The 22727-nt window shown below is 40.5% G+C and overlaps 2 protein-coding genes across 2 annotated transcripts in view; one reads left to right on the top strand and one right to left on the bottom strand.

The window, feature by feature from the left end:
• Positions 1-11118, top strand: part of ptprnb (protein tyrosine phosphatase receptor type Nb) — a 42366-nt gene extending 31248 nt beyond the window's left edge. Inside the window, exons 12-22 of the mRNA XM_072683736.1 lie at positions 447-650; positions 1182-1436; positions 2789-2936; positions 3171-3244; positions 4344-4421; positions 4727-4846; positions 5025-5191; positions 7318-7371; positions 7816-7880; positions 8188-8261; positions 10092-11118. Of these exons, the coding sequence (XP_072539837.1) occupies positions 447-650; positions 1182-1436; positions 2789-2936; positions 3171-3244; positions 4344-4421; positions 4727-4846; positions 5025-5191; positions 7318-7371; positions 7816-7880; positions 8188-8261; positions 10092-10163 (1311 nt within the window). The 3' untranslated portion in view covers positions 10164-11118. The remainder of the gene's footprint in view (positions 1-446; positions 651-1181; positions 1437-2788; positions 2937-3170; positions 3245-4343; positions 4422-4726; positions 4847-5024; positions 5192-7317; positions 7372-7815; positions 7881-8187; positions 8262-10091) is intronic.
• Positions 11119-12176: 1058 nt separating this feature from the next.
• Positions 12177-22460, bottom strand: gca (grancalcin). Its single transcript, XM_072683721.1, has 8 exons — positions 22326-22460; positions 17901-18059; positions 17655-17724; positions 17137-17180; positions 15794-15941; positions 15508-15621; positions 14477-14535; positions 12177-12617 (listed from the first exon to the last, which is right to left on the bottom strand). Exons 1-8 carry the CDS (start codon positions 22347-22349, stop codon positions 12591-12593), a joined length of 645 nt encoding a protein of 214 aa, XP_072539822.1. The 5' UTR covers positions 22350-22460; the 3' UTR covers positions 12177-12590.
• Positions 22461-22727: the final 267 nt, after the last annotated feature.

A 22727-nucleotide genomic window follows, 5' to 3' on the forward strand; every position in this document is an offset into this window, starting at 1 on the left:
CAGCTCACACCTCCAATGAAAACGAGGTGCAGATAGCTGTCCCGTAGAGCAGTCATCGTTTTGAAGCTGCAAGGTTTGAAATTAAGTACTTTTTCTGAGGAAAAAAAAATGTAAGCCCAACCGATGGGTATCTGTATTGGGCCAACATGCTGGAATAGATATCGAATGAATCCGATCCAATCATATAAAAATCCTGAAGTAGCACACAGTCACTATGTGTGGTCGTATATTTGGTATATATGTGTGTTTTACCTCTTCTTGTGGGGTGGAAGAAAGTCTGAGTGTTACTAAAAGTTCTAAAAGTAGACTATCATGCTTATCTTAAGGAAGTGCTTCAGGTACAAATGGCTTATTGATTATTAAAGGAAAATATCAGATCGGTATCGGCTGACACTCAAGGTTTCAACAAGGTTCATCCTTTTTGTCTTGTTTTTTTATCTCTACAGAAAAATGAAGCTTTGCCGGTCGCGACGCGTGTGCGGGACGGCACCCGATGGGTGTTCCTCACCTTCGTGGGTGTGGCCTGTGTGGGCGGCCTCTTGGTCGGCTCGTTGACCATCGCCTGCCTACGCAGCCATGCCCGCCAGCTGGCCTCTGGAAAGCTGGGCTTGGGACCCGAGGCAGGAAGTGACACACATTATGCGTACCAGGTTGGAGCATCTATTTAAAATCTACCTTCAAACTAGGAATCTATGCCACTCTTTTCAAAATAAAGGGTCTTCAAATGCCAAAGAAGAACCACTTTTGGCGTTGACAAAGAACCATGTTTGAGATATATGAGCGTGAAGAACAGGTCTAAAGAACCTTTATTTTAACCTCTATTTTAAACATAGTTCTTCAGTGAACCAAAGCTAGTTCTTTTTTAGGAGTGTATTTATTGTTATTGTGATAAATTATATCATATTATGGCACAGTATGTTTTTCTGGCATTATAAATATAGTCAAATTCGTCATAGTTAACCAGATTTAGTGTAGTGTTCAATTTTGAAAGTATTTTTGTATGTGCCGTCACTGTTTCATTTTTATCCATCATCTCAATTTATTTACTATGTTCGATGGCCAATATATTGTATATTAATATATTAATATCGCCACATGACAGTAAAGATAAATGTATACAGACAATGAATTCCAAGCCTAAGTCCACTGTTTCTGGCTGTTTCTCTCCGCCCCACCCTCAGGACCTCTGTCGGCAGCACATGGCTGCTAAGTCCTCTTCAGGCAAGCACGAAGGGGGGGCAGGGGCCACAGGCGGGGCAGGCACAGGAGGAGGCTCGGGGGGAGGAGCAGGGACGGACACCTCACGGGTCAGCAGCGTGTCGTCTCAGTTCAGTGATGCCGCTCAGCCAAGCCCCAGCTCACACAGCAGCACCCCCTCCTGGTGTGAGGAGCCGGCGCAGTCCAACATGGACATCTCCACCGGACACATGATACTGGTACACACAAGCAGGCACTCTTCGTTCTTGTGTTGGGTGATATACTAGCTGTGCTGGTGTACTGCTAGTGGCATCAAAGTGACATTCATTAGGGATGCACCGAATTGTGGGTTGATGCAGATATCAGTTTGACGGACATATCCGCCGGAACATGAGCATTTATAAAATAAAACATTGGGATATGGGAATACAGAATTTATTTCTGTAGGGTTCCCAATGCGGTATGATGAAAATTAACCTAGTTTAGTGCAGTAACTCAGCATCTTCTGAACATGCTGAACTTTTCTGAAGTAAATACATCATACAATTAGAATAGAATTATGTGCTGATACAATTCCAGTGTCCCTGACATTCACAATAACAATGTATCATCACACTCAAAAACTGTGCATTTTCAAAACAGCAACTTTAAAGTAGAAAAAAAAACTTAACTTACAATCTTAACTTTCAGGGAAAGTAATTTTGGAGCTTTCATCTTACCTTGGTGCTTTTTTTGCATCATGGTTGCGTCATGGTTCACGATTTAGTGAACCCAAAAGAGGACTCTAAAGTTCTCTTTCTTGTCCTCTTTAGCACTGATGGGATCTCAGATCTCACTTTATGTTCAAAACACAACTCCTTTAGAATCGTTTTGGGGCTCTGTGTGGCTCAGCGGTCTGATGTGCTACCAATATGGCCTGGGGTTTACTAGTTTCCTGAGCCGTGACGTTTGCCATCAGCATCTGGAGTCAGAGAGAGCAGAATTGGCTGTGCTTTCTCTAAATGAGTAGATGCTGCTCTTTCCCCTTATCACTTTTTGACGACATTGGCCAGCACAGGCGTCTGTTAGCTGTTGCAGTGAAGGTGTGCAATGCCACATCAGCATCTGTTTGAAAAGAGGCAGTATTATACTGTATTGTACATTGCAGTTGCCACTCGAGGCTGTGCATTACTGTGATAGGGGGTTTAGCTCTGTGTTGTGTCATGCCTCTAGTTCAGTTTGTTTGTAGGTCTGTTTAGAGGTCCAATACATTTTGAATGAGTTGGGGAGTTGAGCTCACTAACACTACTGTTGCTGAATGCAAGCAGATCCTCACAGGAATGCTCAAAGATCCTTAGTAATAGTAATAGAGACCATTAGAGTTACTTCAACAGCAGTAAGATAAATTCTTTTTGAATTCCTTTCAGAAGAAACAATGACTGAGCAGGTGTCCTAATACTTTTGTCCATATAGAGTGTCTGTGTGTGTATATACATTTATAATCTAACCTCTTGAAATGTGGTTTTGTGGTTATTGTATATAATGTGTCAGATTATTATTCATATTGTGTTTCTGTCTCTCTTTCTTTCTTTCTCACTCCCTGTTTTGGCAGGCATATATGGAGGACCATGTCAAGAATAAGGACCGGCTGATGAAGGAGTGGGAGGCATTGTGTTCCTACCAGGCAGAACCCAGCACCGTGTCTGTTGCTCAGAGTGAAAGCAACATCAAGAAGAACCGTTGTCCTGACGCTGTTCCATGTGAGCCTTTTTTTTAAAAGCCATTTTAACAGATTAAACTTATTCAAAAAAGTCTCAGCTCTTCACTCTCTTACATTGGAACCACAATTGTGGGTGTGTGAGCACTTTGGCTTTTAAATTACACTATTTCATATGTGTATATCAAAGCCCAGCAGACAGCATCTCCTGTTTTTTTGTTCACTCTGCCTCCCCACCAAGTGTTAATTGTGTGTAATTCCATGCTGTGTTGTACAGACGATCACTCTCGTGTGAAACTGAAGGCCGAGATTAACCCCTCAAGGACTGACTACATCAACGCCAGCACTATAGTAAGTGAGAGCAGTGCAGATTTCAGTCACAACAAACCTATTCTACCCTGTAAGTAATGTTTGTGGACCCACAGTTCAGCATGTCACTCTCATAACTAAACTGGTCACATATTGGGCTTATATGTCTTTAATAATTCATAGTAGATATGATTCATAACTGATTAGTTACTGAATGATAGGTTTGTGGTTGAAGTAGTTGAAGGAGCATTAGTCAGGATTATAGAAACATGACTAGTGGTTAAGTGGCCTTACATTCCCAGTCATCTAGTTCATCCGTCTGTGTTAAAAGATAGCTGCAGCTGACCAGTATTTTATATTTATATTTATATATAAACGATGGGTACAAGTGAACACAGTTCCTCTGCTTTTGGGTGTTATACCCCTCTATCCAACGTCTGCCATTAGGCATGGTGCCAATAGATTCATATTTCTCTACAGGTACAAGACATGCTGTGTGTGTGGGTGCATTTGCACATCTGTTTCAGCAATTGGTGCAGTGGAAAGTTGCTGAATGCATTCATTAAAAGGGGTGTTCACAAACATTTGGACATATAGTGTAGGTACTGCATTAGATCATAGAGCAACAAATGAGAAGTAATTAATACTGAATTATATTTCTAAGCACTTGTAAGTGTTACCTCCAGTCTTAGTCTACAACTGAGACAGTAGTCGCCGTCTCTAAGTGAGAGCATAAATGTCACAAGAGCCTGTCTTGCTTATCTAATGCCGCACCTTGCTCTTCCTCTGCCATCTCACAGCAGAACGTTCCCCGCGCAGCCTCCCCCCTACACAAACCACACGCACACCTCCCATTTGGTTGCCAAGGTGACAAAATCCATTTATTACGCAGCGATGTGCAGGGCTGCCTCGGGTTCCGGAATCCCCATTTTGCCGTTGCCATGGCTACAGTGTATTGATGTAGCCCGGTGGAGTTGATTTTGAATCCCCGCTGTTCTGTTGTAGAGAAAGGGGATCATCTATTAAGCCTTCCTGTGGCTGACCACATGAATGGCTTGTCACTATGGTGACGGGCCCATCCAGCATTAGAGGGGGCCGAAGCACTGACCCTCGACCTTTTTGTCTCCTCTTGACTCTTTAGATTGAGCATGACCCCAGAATGCCAGCATACATCGCCACCCAAGGACCCCTCTCGCACACCATCTCCGACTTTTGGCAGGTCTGTGTGTGTGTGTGTGTGTGAGTGATTGGATGCAGGCTATTATTCATTTATTTTATGTCAGAAAAATCCGTGCTAGGTTTCAAATAAAGTTATTTGAGAGTGATCTTGATGTGTTGGTGGCCAACGCAGGAAGGAAGTGTTTACAGAAAGAAGTTTATTTACTTGCACACACTGAGCACACAATATGTTGAGAAGCCCAGTAGCAAAAATACCAGTGCCTTCAAGCTTTTTTTTGTGTGTGCTGAGTTTGTGTGCATGTAGAAGAAAGGCTAAGCTAGGCTCTGTGTATGTGTGGTATTTAGATGGTCTGGGAGAATGGCTGTACCGTGATTGTGATGATGACCGCACTTGTTGAAGACGGAGAGAAGCAGTGTGACCGTTATTGGCCTGACGAGGGCTCCTCCCTCTACCACATCTACGAGGTGTGTGTGTGTGTTTGTAATGTGAATAAGTAGTTTGATGGATCAGCCCAGTTTATTACAATGTACGAACTCCTTAGAAAATCCATCAGCCATGTCTAAAAGGCCACGCAAGTGGTGATGAGGTTACGGACTTCATTGTTTTGTAAATTGTGTCACTGGCCTATCACATCACACACAGGTGAACCTGGTGTCCGAGCACATCTGGTGTAACGACTTCCTGGTGCGTAGCTTCTACCTGAAGAACGTCCAGACGCAGGAGACGCGCACTCTCACCCAGTTCCATTTCCTAAGCTGGCCAGCGCAGGGCATTCCGACCTCCACTCGCCCTCTGCTGGACTTCCGCAGGTACTGCGTCACACGCACCATGTCCTCCTTTGAATGTGTGTTCTCTCCTCTAGCGCAGTTCTCTTGTCTGCTGATTTCTAGAGGTGGGATGGTACCACTTTTCCTTTTCCATAAAAATACTTTTGATAAAAATCTAAAATATATAAAAACCTTATAAATATAAAAAATCACACTTAAGTGATCAATGAATTCAGAATTTGTTATTCCTTGCCAACAAGCACTCCACTTAAAGGTGCCATAGAATGCATTTATTGAGTATTTTGTTATTTGATGTATAAATAGTAAGTATGTGGCTTTGGTTGGTGTGAAAAATGCTCAGACTGTTCCTGAGTCATATTGGATAGTGTTGCTGTTCACTCAGCGTCCTCTTATCACAGAGTGTGATTAGCAAGGTTAAGAGATTGTAGCCAGTAGGCTGGTTTATGGTTTAGACTAGCGCCTGCTAGTGTTTCTGCAACACGTGGTGGCCCCCCAGCTTCCCTATACAGATACACGCAGGTCCTTCTCCTTTGTCTTTTCCACCTAATGTTAGCTTTTAGCCTTTTTAGCCTTGCTTCCATATTTTTGAATAGCTTTCGTATCTGAATAGCTGTTTTGTTTAGCCTTGAAAGGCCTGGATTCACTAGTGGCCTGGATGTATGTAAATTATGTCAATTTTAGAATTGGCCCATTTTCCAGCTCTGTTTTGGTTTTGTGGGATTTTCTTTTCAATGAAGAGACAACAGTGTTTGAGGTTTATGGTCAGTCACTTCCAGGCTCTCATTATTTAACTATACAATACAGTTTTCCATTCTAGGGCACCTTTAAGATAAACATTTAAAGGTAGACTATCATGCTCAAACTGCTTAAACACTCGACTACCCCAGAGGAACACTTAGCTAACAACATGCCTTCCTACAGTGTGCTGCTTCAGTCGAGATTGAATCAGATTCCAATATCCAGTCCAGCTTTTCTGCTGATATTGGTGACACTGATACTCATCGCTACCGAAATGCCATCTCTACTGAATTCCCAAGGGTTTTTTCCCTCCATTGTCATGTCTGTCACTTCCCCTTTCTTCTCCCTCTCTGTCTGTCTGTCTTTTTGTTCTTTTCTCTGTACTTCTTTTTCCACTGTTTGTCTTCCCTTATCTCACTCTTTCTGCCTCCTGTCTCTTTTTTCTCTCTTTTTTGCTTTCTCTCTCTCTTTCTCTCTCTCTCTCTCTCTGCGTGTGCGATGGAGCGCAGCGGGGCCCGTGGTATTGCACAGCTGTCTGTGTCATTTTTGTGGTTTGCAGCTAGTAATCTGACTCCAGTTGCATAGTCACAAAAATGAGCACGGACAGGTGTGGCTGCAGCAAGAGCAACGCTGATGGCACGCTCCATCGCCTCAAAGCCTCTGTCTATTCTATCTGTATCTCTCTGTCGCTCATCCTTATTCTCTCAACCTTTATCTGTTTATCTAGGTAGCTGGCCAGCTAGCCAACTAGCTAGCTAGCTATCTGTCTACATGTCTGTCTTTTGTAGTAATTCCTCACTGTATGCTCTGTTCTATGGCTGACCTATTAATGCTTTACTGTATGTACACTTGATCAGCCATAACTTTAAAACCATCTGCCAAATATTATGCTGCTAAAACAGCTTGTACCCATCAAGGCATGGACTCCACAAGACATAGCCATTTGTGCTTCAGTAGCTCTTCTGTAGGATTGGACCAGATGGGCCTTGGGTGCCCATGACTGTCTTGCTGGTTTACTGGTTGTCCGTCTTTGGAGCACTTTTGGTAGGTACTAACCACTACTTACCAGGAACATTCTATAAGACCTTTCTGATGTTTTGGAGATGCTCTGACCCCGTTGTGTGATTTCTTTTGCTTTTAACTCATCAACTTTAAGAAATTCAAGACTGTGGACTTTCTGACTGATCGCACCACTTGACAGATGCCACTGGATCCACATAATCAATGTTATTCACTTAATCTGCCACTGGTTTTAATGTTAGGGCTGATCGTCGTATTATTCTATGCAGTTATTTCTAGACTCTGGCATAGATGTATCTGTCCATAGGCTGTTGCAGTGCTCCTTAAAGTGTGAGCGTTTCTCTCCTCTCTCTCTCGTCTTTCTCCCTCTCTCCACCTCTCCCCCACAGGAAGGTGAACAAATGCTACCGAGGACGCTCCTGCCCCATCATTGTCCACTGCAGGTACACTTAATAAACCTCCATCGCTGTCTGAACAAAACTGTATCTCAAAAACCTATTTTGCTAGTGACGGGGTAGTGGAAGGTTTCGAGATGGTTTAGAGATGGTATTTATAGGATGTTCGATTCTGAGGAGGGACTTTAGGCATGTTCCTCCTTCCAAATTTTTGTTACCACCAGTAGACTAGGCTATGTTGTAAAGCATGGCCGAAGCTTTTAAATCACGTCAAAAGGGTAAATGAAATGACGAACAAAAAGTGGAGATACAAGGTTTGTTCCAACAGCAACTGAATTTTTGCCAACACAGCAACCTGTTACACAAGAAAGTGCTTGACTTTATGAATGCTGTATTTTCGTCTCTGCAGATGTTTTTCGTCTGTAGACGTTCCTGCTGATATACACAGTGCTTTGTTTCGGTCGAAAATTCACTCCTCTCTCTCTCCTCTAGTGATGGTACAGGCCGGACTGGAACGTACATCCTGATTGACATGGTTCTAAACCGCATGGCTAAAGGTGGATCCTTAAGCTGCTTACATTTTCATGCATACCTGCCATTTTGTCTTTATGATGATTATTTGCTGCGGTTTTATTTTGTGATAATCCTGTGTAATCCTGGGTTTAAAAACTAATGTCTAGTAATGATCCAACAACCAAGTTGGCGTTATTATAGTTCAAACTGAAAATTATGGATTAGCATGTCTGACGTTTGTCATTTTCTGCCTTGCACTTTCTTTGTTTCTTGTAGTAATAACCTGTCATGGCTGTGTTGAACGCCGTATGGAGTGTATTTTGTAAGTTATGCATTGTGTTTGTGGCGTAGGAGTGAAGGAAATTGATATTGCTGCAACTCTGGAGCACATCCGGGATCAGAGACCAGGAATGGTGCGCACAAAGGTAAAAACGCCTCTGAGTGGATCCTAAATACTTTAGGAAGTATATGTTTACCACTATTGTAGAAAAAAGAGGAACAGAATATACAAAGCTTTATGCAACAGATACAGACAGCTACACAGTCTAATTGCATGGAAAGGGAAACAGCAAGCGAAACCACACACCACTTGTGGTGGAACTATTTTGCAGAAGAAGGCCTCATATCAACTTTACATTACAACTTTACATATTTTCAGTTATTAACCCATTTCAAATGTATCGTTTTTGTGTACATCACAAAGACCAACATCTTTACATTTGTCTGCCTGTTGATTACAGCTGTTCCCATGTTCAAGCAATGCAGACGGTTTTAGCACAGATTGCTTTTAGAATGAATCACATGACAGAGCAGTCAGAACAGACCTCTATGGCATAGATCAGCCCTAAAGACACAGTAGCACGCTCTTTAATTCTAGGAGATAAAGAGAGATTTAAAAATGGTGATGTAAGAATTCTGACTGGTACTCAAAGAATAAAATACAAATTTAAGACATGGACTTATTTTTTTGGAGAACTGGTTGTGAGGAAAAGATGATGTTTTATGGAGATATTGACTGACTATGGGAAAAGAATGACATTGAGATATTGACTGATTGTGATTAATTACTTATTTTGAAGAGCTTTTGACTGATTATGCTGTAATAATTTATTCCTTTATTGTGATGAAATAATAACTACTGTATGACAATGATAACTGATTATGATGAATAATAACATTTCATGAGGATTTTCAGTTAGTGTGATAACTATTGTATGACAGTAATAACTGATTATGATGAATAATGTAATTTTATAGGAATTTTGAATGATTATGATGCCTATTTGTAAGAGATGTCTTTATCAAGTTCTATTGCCCCCGTGATCATATCATGCTAAGTATCAGCCGATACAGATCCAATAAAATAATACAGTCACACAGTTTAGATCAGATGATTAATACTGAAGTAAAATCTCTTTATTGGTAGTATTAGTTTTTATAATGAGACATTCTGGACTGATTGATTTAGTTTAGTCTAGACATTTCTTAAGTGATTTTAAGAAATGTCTAGACTAAACTAAATCAATCAGTCCAGAATGTCTCATTATAAAAACTAATACTAATACATTACTCAGCTCTCAGGTCAACTAATACATTATATATATATATATATATATATATATATATATATATATATATATATATATTTAATATCTTATAATCCCGTGTGACTCTCCTCCCTCACCAATCGATCAGCTCCCAGCTCCTTTACAACACTGCAGTCAAATCACTTCCTATGTGTAGTGGTACACACTCTGGATTGATATCTGTAGTTGGTCTACTGATGTGAAATAACTGGTTTATAGAGGGTGAATGTGCTGTGATTGGGTTTCTGTAGTGTGCATGTATTAACATTAGCATTAGTCTCCACTCGGTTCTGAACATGCTCCTCAATGCTGACATAAAAACAAAGAAAAGTGTGTGGTTCTCGCCGGTAAAACAGCAGTAACTCATTTTATAGAGATAGTGACAGATTGTGATGTAATTATGACTTATTTTAATGGTGACATTGTGGTGAGATTAATAATTATTATTATATGAGATTTTGGCTTTGATGATCACTTTTGCTGCATGCCTGCGACCTAATAATAGCCATGACGTTACTTACGATAACACACTTCTTAAGTAGCACTTTCTCCAGTAATCTTATGCATGAGAATTTCTCACTACACTGCTGCCTGTAGGTGAAGTGAGATTGGCCTTGCTGTTGGGTTGGTGTGTATTAATGCTGAGCAATATGCTTTCCCTCTCCTCAGGACCAATTTGAGTTTGCTCTGACTGCTGTGGCTGAGGAGGTCAATGCCATTCTGAAAGCTCTGCCCCAGTAGACACGGACCTGAGAGCTGATTACAATCCATCCACACACAATCCATCCAGAATATCTATATTAATGCATGGGAGCAACCACACAAGGCTTGGCCCTCCCTCTGATCCTAGCACTGCCTCAACCTGCCTGCTTAGACCACTCTAGCAAATACACCCACACACACACACAGAGATACATACCCCTCCCCCAGCCCTGTGCAACGAGTGCTGCTTCCACCTGCCTTCCTACAGTACTACCTTACACCATTTCAAGCTTAGTCACACACACCCAAATACATACAGGAGTGTCACAGCTAGGGTGTGTATTGGGAAGCTAAACAGGCAGATATTAGATTATTGAAACTCCTAAAAATGTGAGTTTTGTTTAAAACTACACATATAAACACACCTGCACACACACACACACAGACCTAGGCTAATTTAAAAACCTTAAACCCATACCTAACTTTATCCTTACCCTTTTGTTTCCATATTAAAAACTGGAACCAGTTGAAGAGTAATCCCCCTGATCCTCATATTTGCTCTGCACTTTGGCTAAGGACCTCCAATTTCCCTCTCGTAACCATAGTGATGGCTTTGTCCCGTCTCCACCTAAGCAGTGTTCTGAGTGTTTTTCCCAGGATCCTCTAGTCTCCGGAGTGAGAGTGAACGCGTGAGAGGCTTTAAAAAATGCTGTTGGACAGAGATCACACTCGTCCACGCTGTGTTTGATGGGTTAATGCAGTTTGGAGACGCAGATTAGATCCTACATGCTGTCAACTGAACTGAATGCTCTTGCTTTGATCTCTCTCTCTCTTATATACCTGTTAATCTTCCTGATCGTGATCGATTAATTGTTCTTTCCTTCTTGCATCAGTATAAAAACGATATAAAAATGATAAATGTATCCAAGTAAGAAATATATTTTGTATCTTGTGATGATTAATAAAATCTGTTTTGTGAAGTGATGCAGCAGCATCACTGTGTATGTGTTCTTTTCTCTATTTCAGTCTATGTATGTGTATTTAGTGACCTACAAACATTTATTCAGCCCTGATCATAATGTCTCTCACTGTGAAGAGTATTGTTTTTGTTTTGAACAATTTAAGAGTAAAAAAAGGTACCAAACAAAACAGCCTGGCCAGATTAAGCTGGTTAAGGTAGTTGACCAGCCTAGCTCTTGGCCAAGTGGAGTTTGGCCAAGTTTGAGGGGGTTTATTTTGACAAAGCTTGATCACCACCTTGACCACCAAAGTCCAGCTTAATGCATTTGAAAACCATCTACCAGCAAAAACTGGTCTTGAGCTGTACCTTTTAGCAAGATCTCAGACCTTAATTAGCGTGTTAGGGCAACAGCTTGTTCACAAACAAACAATGCAGCATGCTTTCCAGAACACTCTGGTGTGTTGTGGAGTTCTGCACTCTGTCTTGTGGAGCTAGACTTCTGTCATTCAGTTATTGATCGTCCCAATCTGGTAAGACAATATGCTGTAGATGTTGAATTTAGTTTCATTCTTAGCATAAAAAGAGGTAAGGTCCTAAGACTCTTAATGATCACATGATTGACATCCCTCTGTCCCTCTCGAACAATGCCTGCCTGCTTACACAGCAGAACTACACGCAGCTACCAGAGTGCACGGGGAGAAATGAGTGTCCCTGCTGGGTTTTGTTTGGGGAAGTCTTAATGAAGGTAAGGCTCATGTTGACTTACTGCTAGGCTTGCATTTAAGGAACAGTTGGATGGATGGATCACCCAATTTAAACGAAAAGCAGTAAAATAATAAAATGATTTACTGGTCATTGGTATGTTATTCATGGGACACATTTTAGGACACAAGTCCAAGATTAACTGGAAAGAAAACATGGGGCTTCCAGGAGTCTGTCATGAGAGTGACATCTAGAGCTTCTATTAATCGTAAGCAAAAAAAGCTGTAAATGCCTTTCTTCTTTTAGATCCTCATCATATCAATATTCTCATTCAGCTGTCAGTTATGGTAATCATAGTCTAGTGCCCCTTATTCACACAAACACCAGGGTTAAACTCATATGTAGTTTATTAACAATATCAATATGGAGTGGATGAGTTTTTGCTTGGCAAAACTGGTAACAATGTTTAAAAATTAGAAACGACAATGATTATAAAAACAATATTAAAGATTATGTTGGCACAATACAGGCTCAGTGATGTGGTGCATCCCCTCTACATACAACTGGCATCGAATGGCTTCACAACAGAAAAAGCAAACCTCAGTCGCTGCTTAATCTGTCCACTGGCACTTACATGTTGATCGAGGTAGCCATTCTAAATGCTGTGATTGAGATATACAGTATATATTATTATTATTTTGCATATACTTCGTTTACATTTGCTTACAAACGTTTCTATTTTTCTGCAGAGCTCCAACAGCTTCACAATTCTCCTGTAAGACGCAGTCTCTCTTCTGTCTTCTTTAGATAGACATAGTACACATGATGAACTGCAAGAGGAAACAAAAGCACTGTGTAAAAATGTGCAAACTGCTATTCTTTCATATTAAAAGGCCTAGGAGCATAAGACTGTGATTGCAGCCATAATCTGTCTGCTTGTTATTGTGCGTTTAGTGTTTAAGAAATGTGCTTTAGGAGAGACTTCTGTAGTAGGTTTAAAAGCTATAACTTGAAATGAGGTGAACAGTGTTTATTAGTGCTTCTGTGTTCTCAGTAACTGCTCAGACTACTTCAAAATGCATTAGTGTATTCCCCAAAACTAGCAAGCAGCGCTGAGATAATTATTCATAATTGGGACAATATATATTTTCACAGGTACCTCTAGTACTATCTAGGAAGGTCCAGTTGTGAGGGACCACAAAGCTGAAATATGTTTTCCATTTTACAGGCAGAAGTTAAATAAGTAAATACACACATACAAACTTACACATATACAAAACACACACACACACACTATCCACTAGAAAGGTTTGTGCTTGCACTCATGTATTACTTGGACTTTTTAAATTAAGGCACAGTGTAGTACATAGCTGTTGAGGTACATTTGGAGTCTAAATTCTTCAAACTACAAACTACTGTAACTGAGGATATTTTCAGCACTGCTGTAGATCACTCTGTCTGAAAGTCTGAATGCAGGTCGGCTAATGGGAGGTTACTGCTCCCCTCAGTCCTGAGGACAGCCTGACTTCAGAAACCGAAGACGAAGGGACGTATCTTTACCATTTGCTTCCATAAGTCAGAAGCTGATGTAAGACGGGTTGATTTATGTATTTTGTATTTTTCCGTTTTTTTATGGTATTCTTCAAGCATGTAATGAATGTCTAGTAGGGGTGTGTGATATTGACAAAAAATGATCTCAGTATTTTCTGGAATTCTGCTGATAACAATAATTAGACAATACTTCCTTCCTTCAAAATGTGTTTTGTAAAAGTCTTGCATTGTGCTTAGCTTGTTCTACTTATTGATTTACTTAAACCTGAAGCATTCAAGTAAAAATAATACAAAAACAGGTGTTACTGACATTACAAACCTCTTTTTTCTACATTAAATTGTAATTGAATATGAATTTATATTTATATTACATTATATTTAGATTTCATGTTATTTATTTATAAGGTTTTAAGTTTTAGCATTTTAAACATTTGAATTTTAAACATCTTAAATTTAAGATTTATTTCACTTAAACTGTAAATGACATGACGGCACTGTTTCTTATAGAAATATACAGTAGTGATCAAACTTTCTTATTGTATCATTATATTAAACCCATATCACACATCTTAACCCCTTATGCTCTGTGACTTCTATTACACCCTAAGGACGGGGGGGGAGGGGGAGCTAGGAATCCTTGTTGGTTCCAAGTGGTTTAAGAGTTTAACTGATGAAAATCTGATAAAATTCACTTATGTGGACAACTTAACCCACAATAGATGTCAGACTCTCCAGATGTCAGCATCTGGCAATAAGACTACTATAAATGGACTCACTAAGTCTACTTATTTGATGTGCTTTTTCAGTTTTAAATAAAATGTGAAACTGAAGGGGTTTAAATATCTAAAATTCTTAATGTGAAGAAACCCTCACCCTCACAGCAACTGCACATTAAACTATAACTAAGCACAAAAAAACACTTTGGCCTGTGTGCCAGCAAGCCAGTTTAATATTCACTCACACCATGACTCACAAGGAAACCCCTGCTGCCTGTGTAAATGTAAAACTAGGGCTGAAATTCCAGATAGTGGATCAGCATGCACTGCGTTCATGCATACAAAACAGAGAGAAAAGGGGAAAAAAAAAAAAAAAAAAAAAAACTATAAATCAAGCAGTGGTGCCAGCTGCATTCACTTACATCATCGTACTGAAAGTTCACTGCTCCTTGCTGCATGGCGTCCCTCCTCCTGAAGGTCTCTGCAGAAAACAGAAATATTTACAAAACTGCTCCTCAATGGAAATACGGCATCTTTACTGTATATTATGACAACAATTAGGGATACAGAAGACAACGGCCAACTACATGCCTCCTCTATTTGATACATGATGTATTAATAAATCATCGTTGTCGAATAGGAGCCTTCAAAATAATCTCCAAAATAGCAACTTTACATATACAAAAAGGCATTATTATGAACCCATTCAGATACAATGTAAAAAACAACTGCCATATTCTAATTATATCAATATATTATATCAGAATGGACAAGGTTTGTGCGTCATCTTTATTATTATTCTTATTATTATATTAATAATAATAATAATAATAGATACAATGACCCCTAAAGGAATCAAAACAATTTTTTTGGCTTAAAAAAGCATTACTATAGTTGTGCTTTTATAAATTTATATTTATAATTCATTTATAAATGTTTTACTGATTTAATAATATCTGATTAAAGGATTTGTAAAAATATTGCTTTTGATAATGAAATAAATAAGAAAGCTACACATACCACTGCACCCCTATATCAGACTCATCGGGATTTCATGGCTTTTTTGCAATAGCTGGGCACCAAAAAGCTTGTGCAGCAGCAGTTCTAAAAATCCTTGGCAACAGATTTATTTCCAGAATTTAAGATTAAATGTTTACATTTAATTTACATTACAGTTCACATTAAAATTATATATAGGGAGAGTGACCCCTACATTCTGTCTGCAGTGCCATGTGAAGTTAAAGATGAAAGAAACCTTCTTCCTAAGGCAGTTAGCTATGATGGCATAATGAAATTGCTATGGCATAAAATAACATGTTCATGTAAACCTGATCACTTAAACATAAAGTGATCAAAGAACACAAAAAGGCCAAAGATCTCTTCAGTCAGCAGAATCCAAAAGACCAATAGTTTGATCTTCTCAATTCTGAGGCAAAGCCAAGCTCCCACTCACCTGTTACAGCTCTGAGTTTCACACAGCAGGCCACATAGTCATCAAAGTAGATTTTGCCTCCTCGGCTAAAGCGGCTGATGATGCAGCCCAAAGCCTGAGGGCTCAGTCTATACCCTGCAAAGTGAGAACACAAATCCTAATTTCCACACAGAGCTTCCGCATTCCCAGATATTCAGCAAAATATACACTCAGGTTTCAGTTTAACAGAGACTCTAGTTAGTTCAGTTATCCAGGAGCCCCAGAGAAAGACACTATTGACAGCCCTGATAGATGTGTGCTAACTCACCCAGGTTACTGATAGACTGCGACAACTCGTGAGGCTCCACAGTTCCGCTGTTGTCCCGGTCCACCATCATGAAGTTCTGCTTCCACCCATTTAATGCAGTAAACAACTCTTTAAACTCAGCGAAACCCATTTTGCCAGAGTAATCCCTCTACAGTAATACAGTTAAGGAGTTCAAAAGCACCGACACCAATAAAGAGTGTAGATATATGTAAAATTTTATCACGGTACAATAATATACTTTTCTATTGGCCACAACTAATGTATACTTTTACTGTAGCAGGTATAAATGCCAGAAGAGATTCCTGAGGGCCTCAGTAAAAAATCTTACCAGACCAATCATCCTAGACCAATCCACTGCAAGACAAATAAGCTTCAAATCTGGCGACCACTGGTACTGTACCAAAGAATGGTCATCCAACAAAAATCCCTCCAAAGATGCAGTGAAAAATAGTACGGAAGATCACAAAGAACCCCAGGGCAACATCTATAAACCTGCATTAAGGTTTAAAGATGTCCACCACCAGGCAAACAATGAATAAGAATAGAGCGCATGGAAAGATAGCAAAAGAGGAAGCTACTACTCTTCAAAAACACTGCAAAAAAAAAAAAAGTGTTATGTTTGGTGAAAACCAAACTCTGCACTTCAGCGTAAGAACTAATCCCAATCGCTGAGCACAGGGGTGGTATCACGGGTTGGGGCTACTTTGCTACCTTGGGACAAGAACAGCTTGGTGTTATTGATGGACCTATGAATTGTGGATTGTGCCAGCAAACAGAGAATGTCAGGGTATCTGCCCATGAACTGAAGCTTAAATCATTCAATGGACAAAAAACCATCGGCAGCCGGGGCCCCAGACTCTCTCCAGTGTGCATAGACGGAGCTGACCGCTACTGGCGTCTGCTAGGGGATGCTTCGGAGTCGGGTATACGGCACTTCCCTCCAGGCATGTTGGTTGCCTGGTTATGTTGCATCTGCGGCAGTTTAAAAAGAGGCGTTGGCTAGCTGCACACGTTTTGGAGGGGCGTGTGTTGGTCTTCACCCTCAATAGCGTTGGGAGTATTGCATGCGATAGGGAAAGAATACGTATGGGCTGGGTAACAGGCGATCCAAATTGGGGAGAAAAGGGGGGGGAAAAAATCAAAAAATCTTTTTTCTTTCTTTTTTTCTGTAATTTGGTCCGGTAATGTGCTAACCAGTACTCAGTGAACACACAGTAAACACATCATGACTAGCCTAGGTTTCCTGGGAGTTTAGTGTATAGCTAGCGTTTAGCTATAGGCCATAAGACAATGAGAAACTACAGTAACAAAACCAAAGTGAGGGAAAGGACTTTGAAGGATACATCCAGCATGGCAATCATAATCCTGCACGTCTCCAAACTGAAGGCTGCAAAACAAATAGGGAATAAAGCGCAGTCCATAAGTCCACACTTTTTCATCCTACTTTCCTTCTGAATTGAAAGCCACTCATAGTGTGTTCCCTTTAGGTGCAGTGTCACCCTCTTCTAGGCTTTACACTGGATCTTGGAATATTACTTGTGAGTTTCTGACTGCATTACGCCACACAAAACAGTTTGGTCAGCTACTGATGTGGGACAATTGGTTCTAGATCAGTCCTTACATCTATATGCAGCAGCATATAGCCTATGTGTCCTATTCTATTGGTAACAGTTTTCTACAGAGATTATACAAGATGTGTCTACAGCTGATGCAGCAACAACTACTTAACTAATAAAATGGGGTGTTTGGATACTTTCGGACATATGGTGTATATTAATCGGCTAGTCTAACATAAGCAATGTCATAGTGACTGGACTGCTACAGTTGATTCTACAACATGCAGAACACTTTTTCAACTTACGCATGTAGGTGCCACTGATTCCAGTCTGCGTCAAACATCTCTGCAGCTCCTCGGCATCCACCTCGCCGTCCTGAAAACACGAAATTTCCTTATCACATGACCACATGAGGCTAAAGTTTCCTTTTCACCCACCTTAGTCAGTTATCCACATTATTAGAAAAGTCAAGTCTTTTGGTTCCTCAAAACAAGATCAAGCTCAAAAAGCTGTTCACGACACTCACAGTCAGCATTCTACAGCATTCGTACCTGGCCGGCTATGGCAGTGAAGTAACTCCACATGGGGTCCTGGGCAGGAGGTGCAGCGAATGTCCCAGGGTAAGCTCCATATTGAGGTGGGTATCCCCTAGCTAGAGGGGCACCCATAGGGGCTCCTTGCATGGGCATGCCTGGCATCTGACCACCATACTGACAGAAAACAAACACAGAAAAAAAAAAAAAGAGAGAGAGAGAGACCGTTAAACATAACACTATTAATCTATTCCCCGGGACAATCTATTCCTCCAGTGATCAAGGCGCTGCCACTATGATTCGCGGATTGCTGGTTTAAATTGGGTCATGCTGATTGCCATCAGCAGCTAGAGTTGGAGGAGGAGTGTTGGAGGAGATGTGCCTAGTGCTGGGGCATTGCCAGTGACAGGGGGAGTTCACATGAGCAGGGATTGGGCAATTGGCGCTTCAAATTGGGTAGAAAATTAATTAGAAATATATTTTTTATCCAACTCCCCACTACTGGCCTCTACACAGAGCAGGGGCAAAGAAACAGAAAGTGACAGTTTCTCCACAAAAGCCCACACATTTCCTGTGTTATACTGCAGCTCATTAGTACACCAGTCATTTGGATGCTGTGAACTGAAAATGATAAATAAAAATAATACAAATAAAATCATTCAATTTCATAATTCAAATATCCAATTACTGCATGAGTACTAAGTCCTTTAACAGCATTTATCCTACCAAATGAAGCTGTCTTTATTTCCTGATATCTTAGAATTTGTGAAAAAAATTATATATATATATATATATATACACACACACACACACACATACATACACATACATACATACATGTACTGCTGAGTGAAATCTCGATTACATTTCCAAGAGAGAAAAAAAAGACTTTCAAAGTACAAAGATTTTTCTTCTACCAGTCAGTCAAGTTGCTCTGCATTTAAATTTATTTTTATTGAAACATTCAGCCAAATTCACAAAAGTGTCAAAAGAAACCACCTACAACTATGCTAATTTATTAGTCAGAACACCAAACACTTGCACTGGATGCTGAAAAAGATGAGCATGCAGTGTGTTACTGCAGAACGGAGGCAGTGTGAGGGGCAATACTGTACACCCTGTCGAGGGAGTTTTACGTTTAGAAGTCAAAGTAGACTAACCTGGGTTACACTGTGTGGTCAGGTCATACCAAGGCTTAAATTATTTTACAATAAAGAGAAGGTAGGGATGTGTGTGTGTGTGTGTGTGTGTGTGTGGGGGGGGGGGGGGTGGCTTAACTATTCATTTTATCTAGTAAACACAATTTATCACCTATCTATCACCTACTCAGATGAGCCAAGACATGCCAAGTATTTAAAGTTAGTTTTACTTTAGTTTACAACATTAGATGCTCCTCTCTGTAAGTACACACCCCAAACGGACCTCTCAATCTGCTCAAAACACATCCGGATCTTCATTTGTTTTGTGCAAACAATCAATGTGGTTCAGAACACAGTAGGACTTACTTCAGTCTAAACCAAAAATCAACTTTGCACAGCTGAATGGAGAGGCAGTCATTCTGAATAAGTGATAAATCACGCTAGCTAGTCTTTTCCATCCCACTCTTTTACAATCGACAGGGAATCTTTAGCAAAAATCCAGATATTTTAAGAGTCAGCACTGTTCCAACGTTAGAAAAGCAAATAAATTCAGTTATTAGAAGAAGTTTAAAAACGGAACAGGAGGTCCTTATCCGTACACACCTAATATCTACTATGGGCACAACTTTTGGGACACCTATGCATGAAACCTAAAGGATATGAATACGATCCTGTAGGTGTAACGCAAATGTGTCATCATATCAGTACCAGTGTAAGTGTGGTACTTTCACAAGCACGTGAGCCACTCCAACACCTTAGGCAAGAAGCATGTTCAATGGAGTTGCGCAAACGCAAATACACACGCGCACATACAGATATGTGTGTTTGTATGTGTATGTGGGTGTGTGTATTTGCACACTTGCACTGAGCATGCTTCTGGCCTAAGGTTTCTAGGTAGTGTGTTTCAGTGGGTAGATTACACTTTATTAATACTGAAATATGGATCAAATCTCAACACTAACTCTCATTTTCTTACCTCTCTCTCTCTCTCTCTCACACACACACACACACACACACACACACACACACACGTCGTGTTTGAGATTAAAGTTTTTTAAACTACGCTGAGATATTATAAGGAAAATAAATGTCCTATAGACAGTTTATTAGGCATTTATTTGTTCTCCCGCCTATTAATTCTAGGACATGCTATCTAGCATTTTAACTTGTGATTAATGATGATGATCGCAGAATACACACACACACACACACACACACACACACACAAATATGTACACGTTTTTTTTCATTATTTCTGCCATCCCTTTCTGTATATTTTTGCTTGTATTTTGCATGTGTATCCATAAACACTTGAAACTTGTTGTTCATATGACCTCAGTGTTTTCCACTCACAATGCTCTTCAAGGAGTGATGCGATTTCCCTGAAATTTCCCTTTTACAGCTAAGCGGGTTTCGTGGTCTTGTTTAGACTTGTTGTGATGCAGAAGACAGAATTGGAAGGCCACCCTGGAAATATCTGAGCTTGGTTTACAATGTACACTGTTCCCAACAGCAAGGCTATGAATTCTTCTACGTGTGGAATAACAACAGGGTGACGTGGTTGGAGAGTAAGTAAACCAGGTGAACATTTTTATTCTTTCCTTTATTCTGTTGCAACAACCCGTGAGAAACTGGCACAACTGTGCAATCTAAAAACCCAGGTTCTCGAAACAGTGTCTATGACACAGTGATGAAACTTCTTATAACTGCTTTCAAACTAATTACAACAGCAAGCCATGCCCACACTTCAGTTCGGCCATTTCAGTTCTACGGACTTTTGTCACAGCTTACATCACCGCTTTCTTCACTTCTCACCTTCCGAACATCTGACCGTTGGGCAAACGCTGAGGAGAGAATAGAGGAACATCATAAGGATGCAAAATAAGGAAACAGCCTCCCACCTGCAGGGCTTCTCGTCAGACCTTACGGAAAGACAGCGTTAGTGAGGCGTTTAACCTTCTGCAGGGTCTCTTAAAGGGGAGTTCCGACAACGTCTCGCTACTTCTTTAAAAACAGAACGTTAGGATGTGAACCAAGCCCTTTAGAGTGGTTTGGTGTTTAAGCCCTCGAAAAACTTACAGAGCTGAATTTTACAGTGAATGGAACCATGGAGTTTGGGTGAAGGACCACGCCCAAACTCCTCCTCCTCCTCTCCATCAATTCCACTGCCATCAGCTCCAAGACCACCCACCCCTCTTTGTAGCACACAAAGCTACTGCGTTAACAACACAACCTTCCCTGTGGCAAACTAGGGTCCGATTCCCCGGCTGGGCAAGCCTACCACACTACACCAATAAGAGTCCTTGGGCAAGACTCTAAACCCTGCATTCACCTCCACTACCACTCACCAACGGAAGTCACCAGTATAACAGTGTCGGCTGCTACATACATTACCTGGGATAGCTGGGACAAGTTTTAATGATGGCTGTGAAACAATTTTTTAATGATTTAGCACTATTCACCATTAATATTACATACAACAACTCAGAAGTACAGGCAGTACAGGCAGTGTAGGTTCACTGGTCATATCTGCACTGTAAACACTGAGACCACTGGCTCTTCTCACCAGTCCTCGAAAGAGCTAGATAGCTAACTAGTTTCTTTTTAGTGCTCCATTTCACTTAAAATCACATTACTGAATTATACAAACCTATGTATTTCTATTAATATTAGATTATTATATGTAACACTACTAATATTAATACTAGTAATACTGACATCGGTACTATTCTAGCGATCTAGCACCTATTAGCTATAGCTAGGTTAATGGTATCTAGCTAGCTGGCTAACTTGTCTAGGACCAATACTTTTTAGAACAATTCTGACTACAATCCACATACGAATCAAGATAATTTCCTAGAAAATAATGCTTTATTTAATAATAATAATTCCTCTTTTTAGTTGTCAATATTAGGGCTGGCTAGCTAGTCTACTACGAGCCTTGCTATCTCAACAAACCGTGGTCACCGCCCCCCGTAGTGGCCATTCCCACCCCACACTCCTCTAAAATTAAACCTGTTGAGGGTATGCAATAACTCCCCTAATAAATAGCTTAAATATATCAGTACTTGAACTATTATTATTATTATTATTATTATTATTAATAATAAACAGCGTTTCTGTTAGGGCCAATTCCAGCCATTTCTCCACACACAGAAACCTAGCCCGAAACATTTCGACCTGATCTGATTGGCTAACGTTAGCTAATTAACTCGGTCGAGCAAACGCCTCGTTTTACATGTCCTCCTTTTACACTGCGTGCTACAGAAAACGCACATAACAGGACCAAGAAACTCCAACTTACCCCGCCATATCCTGGATACGCCATGCCTTACAGTTATACGCCGTAAGCGGAGTCAAATCTTTAAGGCAAGTTGAGCAAAGTCCCCCCTCTTCTCGGAAAGCGTCGACTTCCTACTTACAGCCGCTGGATATGCTTGGATGACGAGGCGGGAAGGGCGGAAGCAGCTTCTCCCTGATCTCAGATCAGCTTTCGTTGTTTTTAAGTCGTGTCTTAAAGCGACTTGATGAAGGAAGGCACTGTTTCTAAATCAGCTAGCTCGGTAGGTCTGAAAGATGACCGCCATCTGTCGACGAGTCGAAGTCAAGGCCACTTGAGTGATAACGGCGTCGGCCAATCCCCTTAACGTTGCCTTTCACGTAGTGTGGAAACGTTCGATTCACTTGATGAACCGATTCCCTTGGA

Source organism: Salminus brasiliensis, chromosome 7 (assembly GCF_030463535.1).
Source record: "Salminus brasiliensis chromosome 7, fSalBra1.hap2, whole genome shotgun sequence".
Taxonomy (NCBI): Eukaryota; Metazoa; Chordata; class Actinopteri; order Characiformes; family Bryconidae; genus Salminus; species Salminus brasiliensis.